The 12,308-nt window shown below is 42.1% G+C and overlaps 1 protein-coding gene across 1 annotated transcript; it reads right to left on the reverse strand.

Moving 5' to 3' along the window:
* Positions 1-331: 331 nt before the first annotated feature.
* DR1 (down-regulator of transcription 1) lies at positions 332-10,378 on the reverse strand. The gene is made up of 3 exons (XM_042462887.1): positions 9,690-10,378; positions 4,746-4,909; positions 332-2,383 (listed from the first exon to the last, which is right to left on the reverse strand). Exons 1-3 carry the CDS (start codon positions 9,907-9,909, stop codon positions 2,237-2,239), a joined length of 531 nt encoding a protein of 176 aa, XP_042318821.1. The 5' UTR covers positions 9,910-10,378; the 3' UTR covers positions 332-2,236.
* Positions 10,379-12,308: the final 1,930 nt, after the last annotated feature.

The raw sequence follows: 12,308 nt of genomic DNA on the forward strand, positions 1-12,308 counted from the left end.
ACAGGGCTCAATCCTTCTTTTGAAATGCTTGGTATAAAGTTTTCTCAATTACAAAATTAAAGCAAGAAATTAGCTCACACAACTTAGAAGTACTCACTTTGGCAAAGAAGTTAAACATATTGTCATGAAATTGGTGACTTAACACTTATGTACAAAAAGGCCAATGTTACATTCAGGCAAAACATAGTTGCAGGAAAAAACCTATGTAAACAGGCCTACATTGGCTAGGTCATCCTGACTGAAAGATGTTTGCATAGCTGGTCCAAAACAGAATAAAAGCAAGCCTCCTTGTGACATCTTAAACAATGAAGAAAAAGTTAAATTTTCAACGTTAAATATAAAAACACATTTGAATTTTATTGCTCAAGGAATACAGCATATGAAAAAGCACAAGGATGTCCAAAAAATCACAGGGATTCAAACAAATTATGATACATACCAGATGCAGTAAAATATTAACCTGAACTCTGCATCAGAAGAAATAAAGTGTGAAAGTGTGTATTTTCTGCTTGCTTTAAAAGGAAAAAAAATCATTTAAAACAGGAAGAATAAGGGTGTTACAGTACGAATTAGAAAAGCCAACACTGCTAACACGGTTTCACTAGGCTAGTGTTTCTACCTTTGGTACTTCAACCTTCATAATGACTAGATCTTTAATCAGATCTTGTCCCAATACTTTTCCTTCTGAACCCACCAAAGGGTTTCAGCTCAATATTCAAACGAACAAATCTCTCAGACATCAGTGTATAGATTAGGATATAGGCTATTTCAGGTGGACTCCCATTAATGAAAATCAACTGGAATTCAAGATCTTAATTTGACTCCCAGTTGGGTTCTTTGCTCCAGGCAAAATTTTCACAAATCTCAGTTTTTGTACAATTTTCAATAATGACCAAGACCATGCTTGGCCATTTAAAATCAATGGAGTCTGATAATGCTTCCTAATGTATTAATATGCCAGGTATGAGATTCCATCTCCTTTCCTCCCGCAAAAGTACCAGAAAATATGCTGATGAATCTTCAAGTATATTTTCATATTCAAAATGTTATTGATTTCAACACAAATAGCACAGCTATGGGGGGGAAATCCACTTCCATCACACCACAAAATAATTGTTCTTCATTCAGGTCCTGTTGTTTAGTCTAGGGCTCAGTCAACTGGAATTACATCAATTGCCCTACCTGAATGTAGAAACAGCCAGTTTTACAAGACAAAGCTTATCTACTGGTACACTACTCTGAAAACTATTAGCATCGTGCTGACCAGAAGTAACTGGATATAACATTTCCTCTCACTGTAATCATGCTCATTAGTTCCAATGTTTGGTCTCATAGGCCTGATAATTCAAACTTTTCAAGTCAAAACGGAATTAAAATTAATCTCTCCCACCAAACCCCACCTTTCCATTTGAACACTATAACTATGAGCATGCTTAGACAATGCATGTAATTTCCATGTAGAATTAAAATGGAACTGCTGTGAAACAAGAATAGTTTGCATTCTCTAAGGCGGGTAACATATGAAATGAAACATTCATTTTGAACAGGACTCTAAATTGATACCATAATAAAGCCTTGGGTTTTATTTTATTGTTTTATCCCTATACAAAACAAAACAAAAACAAACAAAAAACCACCCTTAAATCTGTACAATTCCTATTAAACATACATTTTCCTAGTTTGGCAAAAATGTATAATTTCTCAGACTGATGGTATTTGAGCAAATAGTATTTATTGCCATTCGTCTCTCTCCTAATTTTAAAAGACAAAGAATTCAGACCAAATGATCTTGAACCCCTTGTTTTTTCCACTTGGAGAAGGTTAAACACTTGTCCCATTCAAAAACAAAAACAAAAAAATTAAAACTTTTTACATAGGATTCTATGGTTAAAAGGGAAGAGAAATGCAAATGTGAATTTAGAGCCTCCATATAAATTCAGCAGTATTTTATAAACTTTACTGTAACACTGTTTGCTGATCAAATAATTGACACACGCCTATCTAAAATTTCCATAAACACCATTAAAAATCCAAAGTTGATATGATACTGAACCTTAAATCTTCAAGAGTTCAAAGAGACAGTTTTTACATGTACAGCACACAACAGCAGATATCCCTAAAATACCAACAGCCGGTCCAAGATGCAGACAATGTTACAGGCAAGCATTCATTTCACTGGTTTGGTTGTGCAGGACAACTATTTCCTTGCAGGGATCAGAAATCAGTTGGTGAGATTTCAGATGTCATCTTCATCATCTTCATCCTGAGAAGATCCTGCCTGGTTGGACGCACTGGCTGAGGCAGCAGCGAGCTGTGCTTGCTGGGCTGCTTGCTGCACTTGTAGCCATTCCTGGTGGGCCAACTCTGCCTGCTGCTGTTTAGCCTGGAAACACAAGACCAACAGCTCAGAGTCTACAGCTTCAACTGATGTATTATGGCAGCGATGGGAACCATGCAGCCTTCTAGATGAAGTTGAACTGCAACTCCCAGCAGGCACAATCACCACAGCCGATCGTGACAAATACGGGGTGTTGCAGTTCAACTTCATCTAGAGGGCTGCATGATTCCCACTGCTCTATTTCAGGAATATTATGGGAATAGCTTGTGTCAAGAAAGCATCTCATTTTGCGAGTTAGATGTAAGTACAAAAGGTTTTAACTGTTTTTAAACTGAAAAATGATGGATTTGTTGAATATTTTTTTTAGAACATTCCATCTTTCTTCTCTGAACATGCCTTATTATATACTGGTTTTGGAACTCTATGGTTCGCTTGCTAACACAAGAGCAGGGACCTGTTAAAGAGACACACAGGTAAAAGCATGTCATATTCCAGTCTTTAAAAGCAGATGCAAGAACTAAAATATAGCTTAATGAAAGCTCCTAAGAGACTGCCATTCAGGGACAGGCAACTATGGTGGGGGAAGGTGATGCCCATTTTTATAGATATATCCCTAGTCAAAAAATTGACATCACTGTAGTTTTGTTCACAAACATGACCAGGAATTTAGTGCAAGACCCTTCTGGTTTTCGCTTCCTCCATGTCCAGCTTTTTCCAGGAGTTGGTGGGCTGCATGCTTCATCCCTACTGTAGATAAGATTTTCTAGGGACAGCAACACAGTCCTGAAGCATCAGCATAAACTTTTGTGGATTCAAGAGCGAAGAAAATGTTTTGTGCTCTTTACATATTCATCAAATGCATAAAAGGTTATTGTGAACTGGCAGGTGTAGGGGGTGGGTGCAGGGAGTGTGTGAATGGGGAAATGTATGCAAGGTTTAATCAGTAAGGACAAATTTAATATCTAAGGCAAAAACTTAGCACACATTTATTTTTTTGGCTGGTGTGGTACTGCAATGGGAAATGACCCAGGTACTGTATATACTCATATATATAAGCCCAGAAATATTTTTAAAAACCGAACCTCCCTGCCCAAAATTTGAGTCATGTTGTCCATGGGTCAGTGTAGGCATTGTACCTTTAACTTTTATGAAAAAAGGAACCATCCCATTCTGCAAGTAGAGTGGTGAAAGGCAAAAGCTTAGTCTACCCTGGGAGAACCTAAAAGAAGCAAGAACCCCCTCTACTCTCTTGGCACACCTCTGAGGGGAAGCTCCAAATAGCCTGCCCAGGCATTCAAAAAGGACAGAAGCGATGCTGCAGTGGAAAGAGTAGAAGGGGGCAGTGCTTCTTTTAGGTTCTCTTTATAGAGTCTAATCTCTTGCTTTTGCCACTCCACTCAGAGTAGGGGATGGTTCTTTTTTTATATATATATAAGTGTTAATACTGTACCTTAACCTTTATCAAAAAAAGGAATCATTCCCTTCACTGAGTAGAGTGGCAAAATAACTTTCTTAATGCCTGGGTGGAAAAATGGCAGAGGTCTCTAAATTCTACCTTCAACTTATTCACAGGTCATATCAAAATCCATAATTTGCTTCCAAAACCTGTCCTTGACTTATACATGAGTTCAAATTATACAAGTTATATTCAGCAGCTATTTCAGCTATAAATAATTTTGTATTTGAAATATTTCTATCTAAAAATATTTTAGATTTGAAAATCACAGTACTTATCTTAAAAGGTAAGAATCACAGACAATCACAGTTGTGCCATCACACAGTTTTAATTATGGTAACACAAGGCTGGGATCCTACATTATGGCTGCACAGTGAAATCTACATTCACATAATTGCACAATGGCTGCGCTATACCACATTGCGCTTCTGCCGATGTGTCTGCTTATTGTCCCATTGTGCAATAGAGATTGTAAGGTGACTGTTTCTGCAATCTCAGTGTATAAAGGCACTGATGAACTACACACCATTCAAGAATGCATATCTGTATGGCTGGAATCCAATTATTCTTAACTGCACCATTAATCAATGTTTGAATAATGAGTCAACATGTAGATAAATCCAACTGATTCTATAGTTCTATTCTAATTGGAACTAACAAAAGAAGTTAGGCCAATATGAACTGGTTACACCTGTGATGCTATTCCATTCATGCAACCATGAACTGAATATGTTTATTGCATAACTGACCTAAGTATTCTAACCAACACTTACACATGGATACAACAGCATCAGGATTCTAGCTAGTGTTTTTGATGCAACAAGCTAAAATAGCCATTCCCCTGATGTGCAGGATGTTTTAGCTCAACTACAGTATCTTCAATTATTGTTTTAAACATTTAATTATGGATAACAGTACATACATAGTGTCTATGATGATTTCTGTACTTACTTGTGCAAATAACAGTTGTTGCTGCCTCAGCAGTTCTTCCTCAGGAATGCCAAGATTTTCCAAACGAGAATTAGCTTTTCTTCTTTTCAGTGCTACTGTTTTGCATTCTTGTAAGACTTCTTTTACTTCACTGATATATGAGCCAAACCCCAAACTTTCTAGTGCTGGAGACAAAAATGAGGGGGGGGGGGATTCCAATCAGCTAAAATTAACTATCTTGGGCAACAAAGCAAATTCAACTAAGTTATCTATGCATAAACTGATAGCGTGCACTGGCCTTTTCAGTCATAAAGTAGGCTAGAGAAATCCATACACAAGCCTTCTGCAACCTAGAGCCTTCTATCAATGGATAACACCTGGATATATCTAGCTTCATCAGACATTTTTGCCTATATTCATTAATATTCTGATGAGTTTGGCTCAAACTGCTGAATTAGCCATTATTATAACACCATTCAAATTATATCAAATATTTAAGATACATAATTCTGATGAAATTAAAAACAGCAGAAGTTTGATCTTGCTTTATCAGTTTTAGGTTTACCACAGAACTAAACATCAGTGAAGAAAAACAGTTGATTTTCCTAGATACAGACATGTTTTGCGAGCAGTAATCAGCATCTGAATGCCGAAAAATGACAGTGGGCTCCACTCCTGCAAAGACACGTGCTTCAGCCCTGCCTTGACACATTAAACTAGTTTGTTGTTGTTAGCTGCCATCAACTCTGAGTTATGGTGATCCTATGAATGAGACCTCCAAGTCATCTTATCATTAACTGTCCTGCTCAGGTCTTGCAGGCTCAGGGCCATGGCTTCATTGATTGAGTCTATCCATCTATAACACACACTTGCTCTTTTCCTACTGCCTTCTACCTTCTCAAACATTATTGTCTTTTCTAGGGACTCATATATTCTCATAACATGGCAAAAGTGCAACAGTTTCATCATCTTGGCTTCTAGGGAGAGTCAGGGTTTGATTTTCTCTAGGATCCACTTATTTGTCTTTTTGGCAGCTCAGTACCCACAGAACCCTCCTCCAGCACCAGATTTCAAATGAGTTGATTCTCTTTGTATCAGCTTTTTTCACTGTCCAGCTTTCATAGCCATAGAAAGTGGAAATATAATGGCATGGACAATGTTAACTTTATTATTCATTTTGTTGAATTCAATTATAGTGGACCCTCCACATTCTCTGGGCTTATGATCACAGGACCCCCATGAAAGTGGAAAAACCACAAATTAAAAAAAATTATTATTATTATCCAGGAGAGCATCTTTCTAGGAATCTCTAGATCCTCCAGGACAATTTTGTGGTCAAGATCTGCCAGAGGTTGACCGTGAAATTGCACTAGAGGATTGACAAATGCCAAGAGAAGTGCTCTCTGTAGGAATCTCTAGATCCTCCACCATGACTTTTGGCAGAGGCTAACAATAGAGTCACTTTGGAGGACTTGGAGATTCCTAGAGAGAACAGTATTAATCAAATCCATGAATAATCAAATCCACAAAAGTCAAATCAGCAAACGTGGAGGGCCAACTGCATGTATTATATAGGTATATCTTTACAGGATCTTGTCTTGTTCCTTCATAGCTGCCCCTCCAAGTCCTAGTTTTCTTCTGATTTCTTGACTGCAGACTCTATTCTGATTAAAGATTGAGCCATGCTGGGGAAATCTTTGACTATCTCAATATCTTCTTTGTCTGCTTTAAAGTTATGTAAATCGATTGTGGTCATTATTTTTGTTTTCTTAATGTTCATCTGTAAACCTGCCTTTGCTCTTTCTTTCTCTGTTTTCTTCAATAGTCATTCCAAAGCTTAGCTATCTTCTGCTAGCAGTATGGTGTCATCTGCTTATCTTAAATTGTTGATGCTCCTTCCTCCAATTATTACATTTCCTGACACAGTCTAATGAAGCTTTGCACATGGTAATTTTATCATACAAGTTAAAGAGATAGGCTAATAAAATGCAGCCTTGCTCGACTCCATTGCCAATTGGAAACCATTCTGTTTCTCCCTATCCTCTCCAAACAGTGGCCTCTTCTCCTGAGTACAAGTTACGCACTAGGATAATAAAATGTTGACCATTCAGATTTTGGTACTACTGTGGATATCAAAATCTGCAGATGCTCAAGTCCCACTGTTCCTAACAGCAACTGAATACTTCCTCCTTCTCTCCTTCCTCCCATTTTCTCTCTCTCTCTCTCCCTCTCCTTTCTTCCATTCGCTCCCAACCCCTTCCTTCCTTCTTCTCTCTCCCCACTCTGAGGCTTCTGCCCCAGACTTGGCTTCAGGGGCAGTTCAGAGGCAGAGGCTGGAGCCCCATCGGGCAAAGAGAGCCAGAGCCCAAATGCTTCTTCCTTGAATGAATCTGTCATCCTGTCATCTCTTCTATATAGTCTTCAGTGTGTTGCTTCCATTGTCTTTTTATTTCTGCTTAGCCATGCAGTGTGTTCTCCTGCTGTTTACAGAACATTCCCAGCTCGGTTTAAATTTCCCTTTGACACCAGTTAATGCATTAATAATTGAAAGCTGAAAGTATAGAGTTATTTCCAAAATTAGCTAATGTATAACAGCTTGTGGTTCACTAGGGACTATAACAGGAAAGTGTCAGCTAAATGTTTTGGTACACTAATGTAGAGAAAGCTGTGCACAATTCTCTATCCATTCATGAACTATAAGTTCCAAGAAACTGCAAAACATGTCTGGCCATTTAACCAATTGGATTATATACTGTATAGGCAGGAGAGAACCTGATATAGTACACACTAATCAGATCAGCAAGAAACAGCCATAGTCCACCTGCTCCATTTCCTTGCTGCCTCTATTTCCCTCCATCCTTCCCCTTCCTATCATTTCCCTTAAAGTAAGGAGATGGACAGCCACCATCCTACTGTCTCAGACTATATTCTGTTCTGGGCTCATCTTATCACAGCAGCAAGCCACTTTATCTCTGGAGTCACACAGTAAATGTCTCAATTATATTGCCCCATTACTAATACTAATACCCCAGCCTTTGGTTACAAGGCAAGAGATTCAAAGCTAAAACCAATTCATCAGCAACCTATACTAAACATGAGGCCTAAGTTATATCCCACTTGGTACACTGACTATAGTTTGTAAGCTGCTCTGAGAGCCTTTGATGCAGAAAAACAGGGTACAGTATAAATACAATGAATGAACGAACACTTTGTGCTGGACTGGGCAGCAGGGAATATAATTTATTACCTTCTCACCTCAGATCTGCACAATCACACAACACCTGACATTGATCTACTAAGCTAGCACAAGTTGTCCATTCATTTGTTGTATTTATACCCTGTTTTTCTGCCACAAAGCCCCTCAGAGCAGTTTAACATTTTAAATTGCACAGTTCTCTGCCTGCAGGCTTACAATCTAAAAAGGACATGATACAAAAGGAGAGAGGAATGGCAATGGGGAAAGGGATCAAGTCCAGTAGATAGTGCCAGTTCTTCTCTTCCTCCAAGACCAGGACAGTGGCAGCTGGAAAGGAGGGAGGGCCTTCCATCTGTCCCAGGGCTAGGCCTGGTGGAGCTGTGCATGACCCTTCTCTGTCTTTACATTAGCTGGCTCAATATGAGACATTCAAGTGTGGAATTATTACCAAAACAGTTTTAACCCTGTGTAGTTTTCTGCAAGTCTATGAACTTTGAAACCGCTTGCCGAAAGACAGAGCCTGTTAAATGCCTGAAGACTGCCAGGATGTGGCCTATTACAGTATCCTCTGAAAACAGGAGGAAGGACGCACAGTTTTATGAGGAGGACATTAACATCCTGACATCTTCAGCTGTCATTTCTAAGTGTGTGACTTTAAAGGTCCATTCTGTTCACAAAGATTGATGCTGAACACATTCATATTACTACCCTGAACAGCTTTTAAAATGCTGTTAAGATGGATCTTTTCTGGCAGGCCTTTCCTGAACAGATACCCAGACACCAGATTAAAAACCCAAGTTGTGACCCAACCTCACTTTAGCCACTTATTGCCTACCTTTTTAAGTATGTTTCAATTTAACTTGTTTGATTGCATTTTAAGGGGATTGAGGGTTTGGGAATGTATATTTTAACTTTGTAAACCACCCTGATTGCATTTCATAGAGGGGAGGGATATAAATAACTATTATCATTATTATTATTATTATTGGCCCATGCTCTCTCTCAAGCCAGGAGACTAAGCAGCTTTTCTTGTGGTTGGTGCCCTGTTGTTCTTTTTGCTTCTTTCCATAAAAGCTCTAACTGAAGTTAATCATGCAAAAGGGTCTGTTTAAACAACATCACTGAAGGGTCACAGACATGGCCTTTCTTGCCCCGAAGGTACCATTGGTAATAAGCCACAGGCGCACGAAACTGAATCTGGTGACTTTCCCTGTTCTGCTCTAAACGTTGACGGCAATAAAGGAACCGACACAAACACTCAGCTGCGTCAGGCATATTGAGAGCAGCGTGGCTTTGGAAAACGAAAGTGATAAGCTGACCAAATTTGCTTTGTCTCTGCAGGAAAGGAAAAAGAAACAGAGACCTCTTGTTTTATAAAAAGGCAAGCGTTTAAATAAAGAACTACAAGAGGAAGAGGAAGAAGTAGAGGGTTGTTTCCAGCAAGTTGCACTCAGTCAGAAACATTATGATTAACTCTCCTCCCATGAAGCCAATTAACTCTGAAAGAGCGCTCTCTCTGTTTCATCACATTTGGTGCTTCTGGGCAAGATCAAGGGATGCTGATCCCTCTGTGTCAAAACAAGAGAAACAGGGGTATTTTTATCACGAATGGCATTTCACTGAACGTTTCCTAAAACATCATGAGAGATCCGCTCTGGGCCCACAAGGGACTCCATCCCCCAGAACCCCACAGCATCCTTGAGCCAGACAGAGAGTGAACATGGCCTTGTGTGTGTTGTGTGGTGTTGTGTGGGTGTGTGCCTCCTTGCCTTGAATGACGTGTTCGGGGGAGATGGTCTTCTTCTCGGACTTGTTGCAGATCTCGTTGGCCTCGGAGGAGACCAGGTGGATGAACTCGGTGCAGCAGTTGACCACCAGCTCCCGGGCGTCGTTGGCCACGCGCACGTTGGGCAGCGTCTCCTTGATCATCTTGTTGATGGCCGCACGCGGGATGGTCAGGTCGTCGTCGTTCCCGGACGAGGAGGCCATGCTGGGCGGCGGTGGCAAGGGGGCAGGGCCCGGGAAGGGCCCGCAGCAGCAGCCAAGGAGGAGGAGGACGGGGAGGAGGAGAGGCGGAGGCGCCCCCGCGGCCGCCGGGATCCCCCCCGCGCCCTCCTGCCTCTCCTCGCCCTCGCCTTCGCGGCTTCTTCCACCGGCGCCACCTCAGCAGCGCCTCCCACGTCGAAGCCGAACGCAGCCCGCTCTCGCTCTCGCTCTCTCTTTCCGCCGGGAACAAGGCAGAAGACAAACGGCTCTCGCTGCTGCTTCTGTTGCGCCTGAAGCCGGCACTTCCGGCGGAAGCGTTCCCTCTCACGCCTTACACACTTTTCACATCCGGTTGGGACCGGAAGTGGCTCCTCCTGCTGCTCCTCCTTGGAATGAATGATACAAGGCCGAATCCCACGGTCCTAGCTGCTGCTGCTTCTGTTGCGGCTCAGGCCGGCACTTCCGGCGGAAGCGTTCCCTCCTCACGCCTCACACCGTTTCCGCTTCCGGTTTGGACCGGAAGTCGCGCCTCCTTGGAATGATACAGGGCACCGCCGGCGGGGATTCTTTGCCAGCGGAAACGCATCTATTATTATTATTATTATTATTTAAAATATCCGTTGTTCATTTATTAGCGCGCGCGCTTGATTTTGGAAAGGTCGCGCACGGGAAATAACGGTGAAGCGGCTTGCGTGGTTGCGTCACTTCCTGTCGTTTCCCTTCTTCCGGTTAGCTACCCGGAAGAACGTTGACCCTTCTGTCCCCCTCCCGTCTCTATGGTATTGGGTTCTGTTTACAAAGGGCTGCTGTCAAAAGGGAAGCGTATAAAGGTAGAGCGCTGTCGGGAAGGAGGGAATAATGGCTTTTGCTCCTGGCCAGAGGGACCAGAATGGCGGGGACGGAGAGCCAAGGGTCCCCACATTGTGGCTTCCAAGATGCTTTGGACTTCAGCTCCCAGAAGCCCCAGCCACCTTGGCCAACAGTCAGGAATCCTGGGAGCTGGAGTCCAAAAGCCCAGAGGGCCAATGTTTGGGAGCCACTGGCAGACCTTCCCAGCACCAATGCCTCCATCTCCCTCTGCCAGAACGTCACTTCTGGCCTTTCATAGACTCATAGAGTTGGAGGAGACCCCGAGAAGGGCCATCAAGCCCAGACCCCCTTCTGCCATGCAGGAACTCTCAGTCAAAGCATCCCCAATGACAGATGGCCATCCAGCCTCTGCTTAAAGGCCTCCAAGGAAGGAGACTCCACTACACTCCAGGGGAATTTGTTCCACTGTCTAACAGCCCTTACTGTCAGGAAGTTCCTCCTAATGTTGAGGAGGAATCTCTTTTCCTGGGGCTTGCATCCTTTGCTCCATTGTCTTATTCTCTGGAGCAGCAGAAAACAAGCTTGCTCCCTCCTCAATATGACATCCCTTCAAGTATTTAAACAGGGCTATCGTATCACCTCTTAACCTTCTCTTCTCCAGGCTAAACATCCCCAGCTCCCTAACTCTTTCCTCATAGGGCTTCATGGTTTCCAGACCCTTCACCATTTTGGTTGTCCTCTTTTCCTACATGGCAGATTGGGGCTGGACTGGGTGGCCCTTCTTGGGGTCCTTTCCAACTCTATGATACTAGAGTCACTGTAAGTACATTTCTGCTTATCAGTGCACTTAAGCACTCCCTCAGTGGTTTTCCATATGCAAGCCAATTGACCCCAACAGTCTGGGTACTCATTTTAGCAACCTCGGGAAGATGCCAGGCTGAGTTCTCCCTGAGCCCCTAGCTGGGATTGAACTCACAACCTTGCGATTTGTGAGTGAGTGGCTGCAATACAGGCATTTAACCGCTGCGCCACAAGGCAGGTTGGTGCTTCTTTTAGGTTCTTCCGAGGTAGACGTACCATATATACTCAACTATAAGTTGAGGACACATTTTGGAGCTAAAATTATGGATTTTGATATGACTCATGGATAAGTCAAGGATAAAACTTAGGGGCGTATAATAAAGGATGTAAAGGATGATATTTACAGTCTTCATACAGAAATGTCTTATTCAGATCCTTCTAAGCGCAATTCCTCTTGGCACGCCACTGCCATTTTCCCACCCAAGCATTCAAAAAGGCCTTAGAAGCAGCATCATGGTGGAAAGAGCGGAGGGGCTGGTGCTTCTCTTGATGCTCCCAGGATGAACTAAGCTCTTACCTTTTGCCACTCCACTCAGAGAAGGAGAAGAGTTAAAATGCACTACTTACATTGAGCCGTGGATAAGTCAACCCAGTTTTTTGGGGTCAATTTTTTGACAAAACATTCTAGACTTATACATGAGTATATACAGTAAGGTCTTACTTTCACCCCTCTACTCAGAGGAGGGAATGATCCCTGGTTTGATAAGAGTTAATACTGTACCTTAACTCTC

Source organism: Sceloporus undulatus, chromosome 4 (genome assembly GCF_019175285.1).
Source record: "Sceloporus undulatus isolate JIND9_A2432 ecotype Alabama chromosome 4, SceUnd_v1.1, whole genome shotgun sequence".
Lineage (NCBI taxonomy): Eukaryota > Metazoa > Chordata > Lepidosauria > Squamata > Phrynosomatidae > Sceloporus > Sceloporus undulatus.

Bases quoted from the DNA above. Each gene is read 5' to 3' on its own strand.
- DR1 (XM_042462887.1), bottom strand. From the start codon at position 9,909: ATGGCCTCCTCGTCCGGGAACGACGACGACCTGACCATCCCGCGTGCG. The intron at 4,910-9,689 runs GCAAGGAGGCAC...TTTTGTCTCCAG, and splicing joins CCCCGAACACGTCATTCAAG to CACTAGAAAGTTTGGGGTTT. The intron at 2,384-4,745 runs GTAAGTACAGAA...TTGTGTTTCCAG, and splicing joins AACAACTGTTATTTGCACAA to GCTAAACAGCAGCAGGCAGA.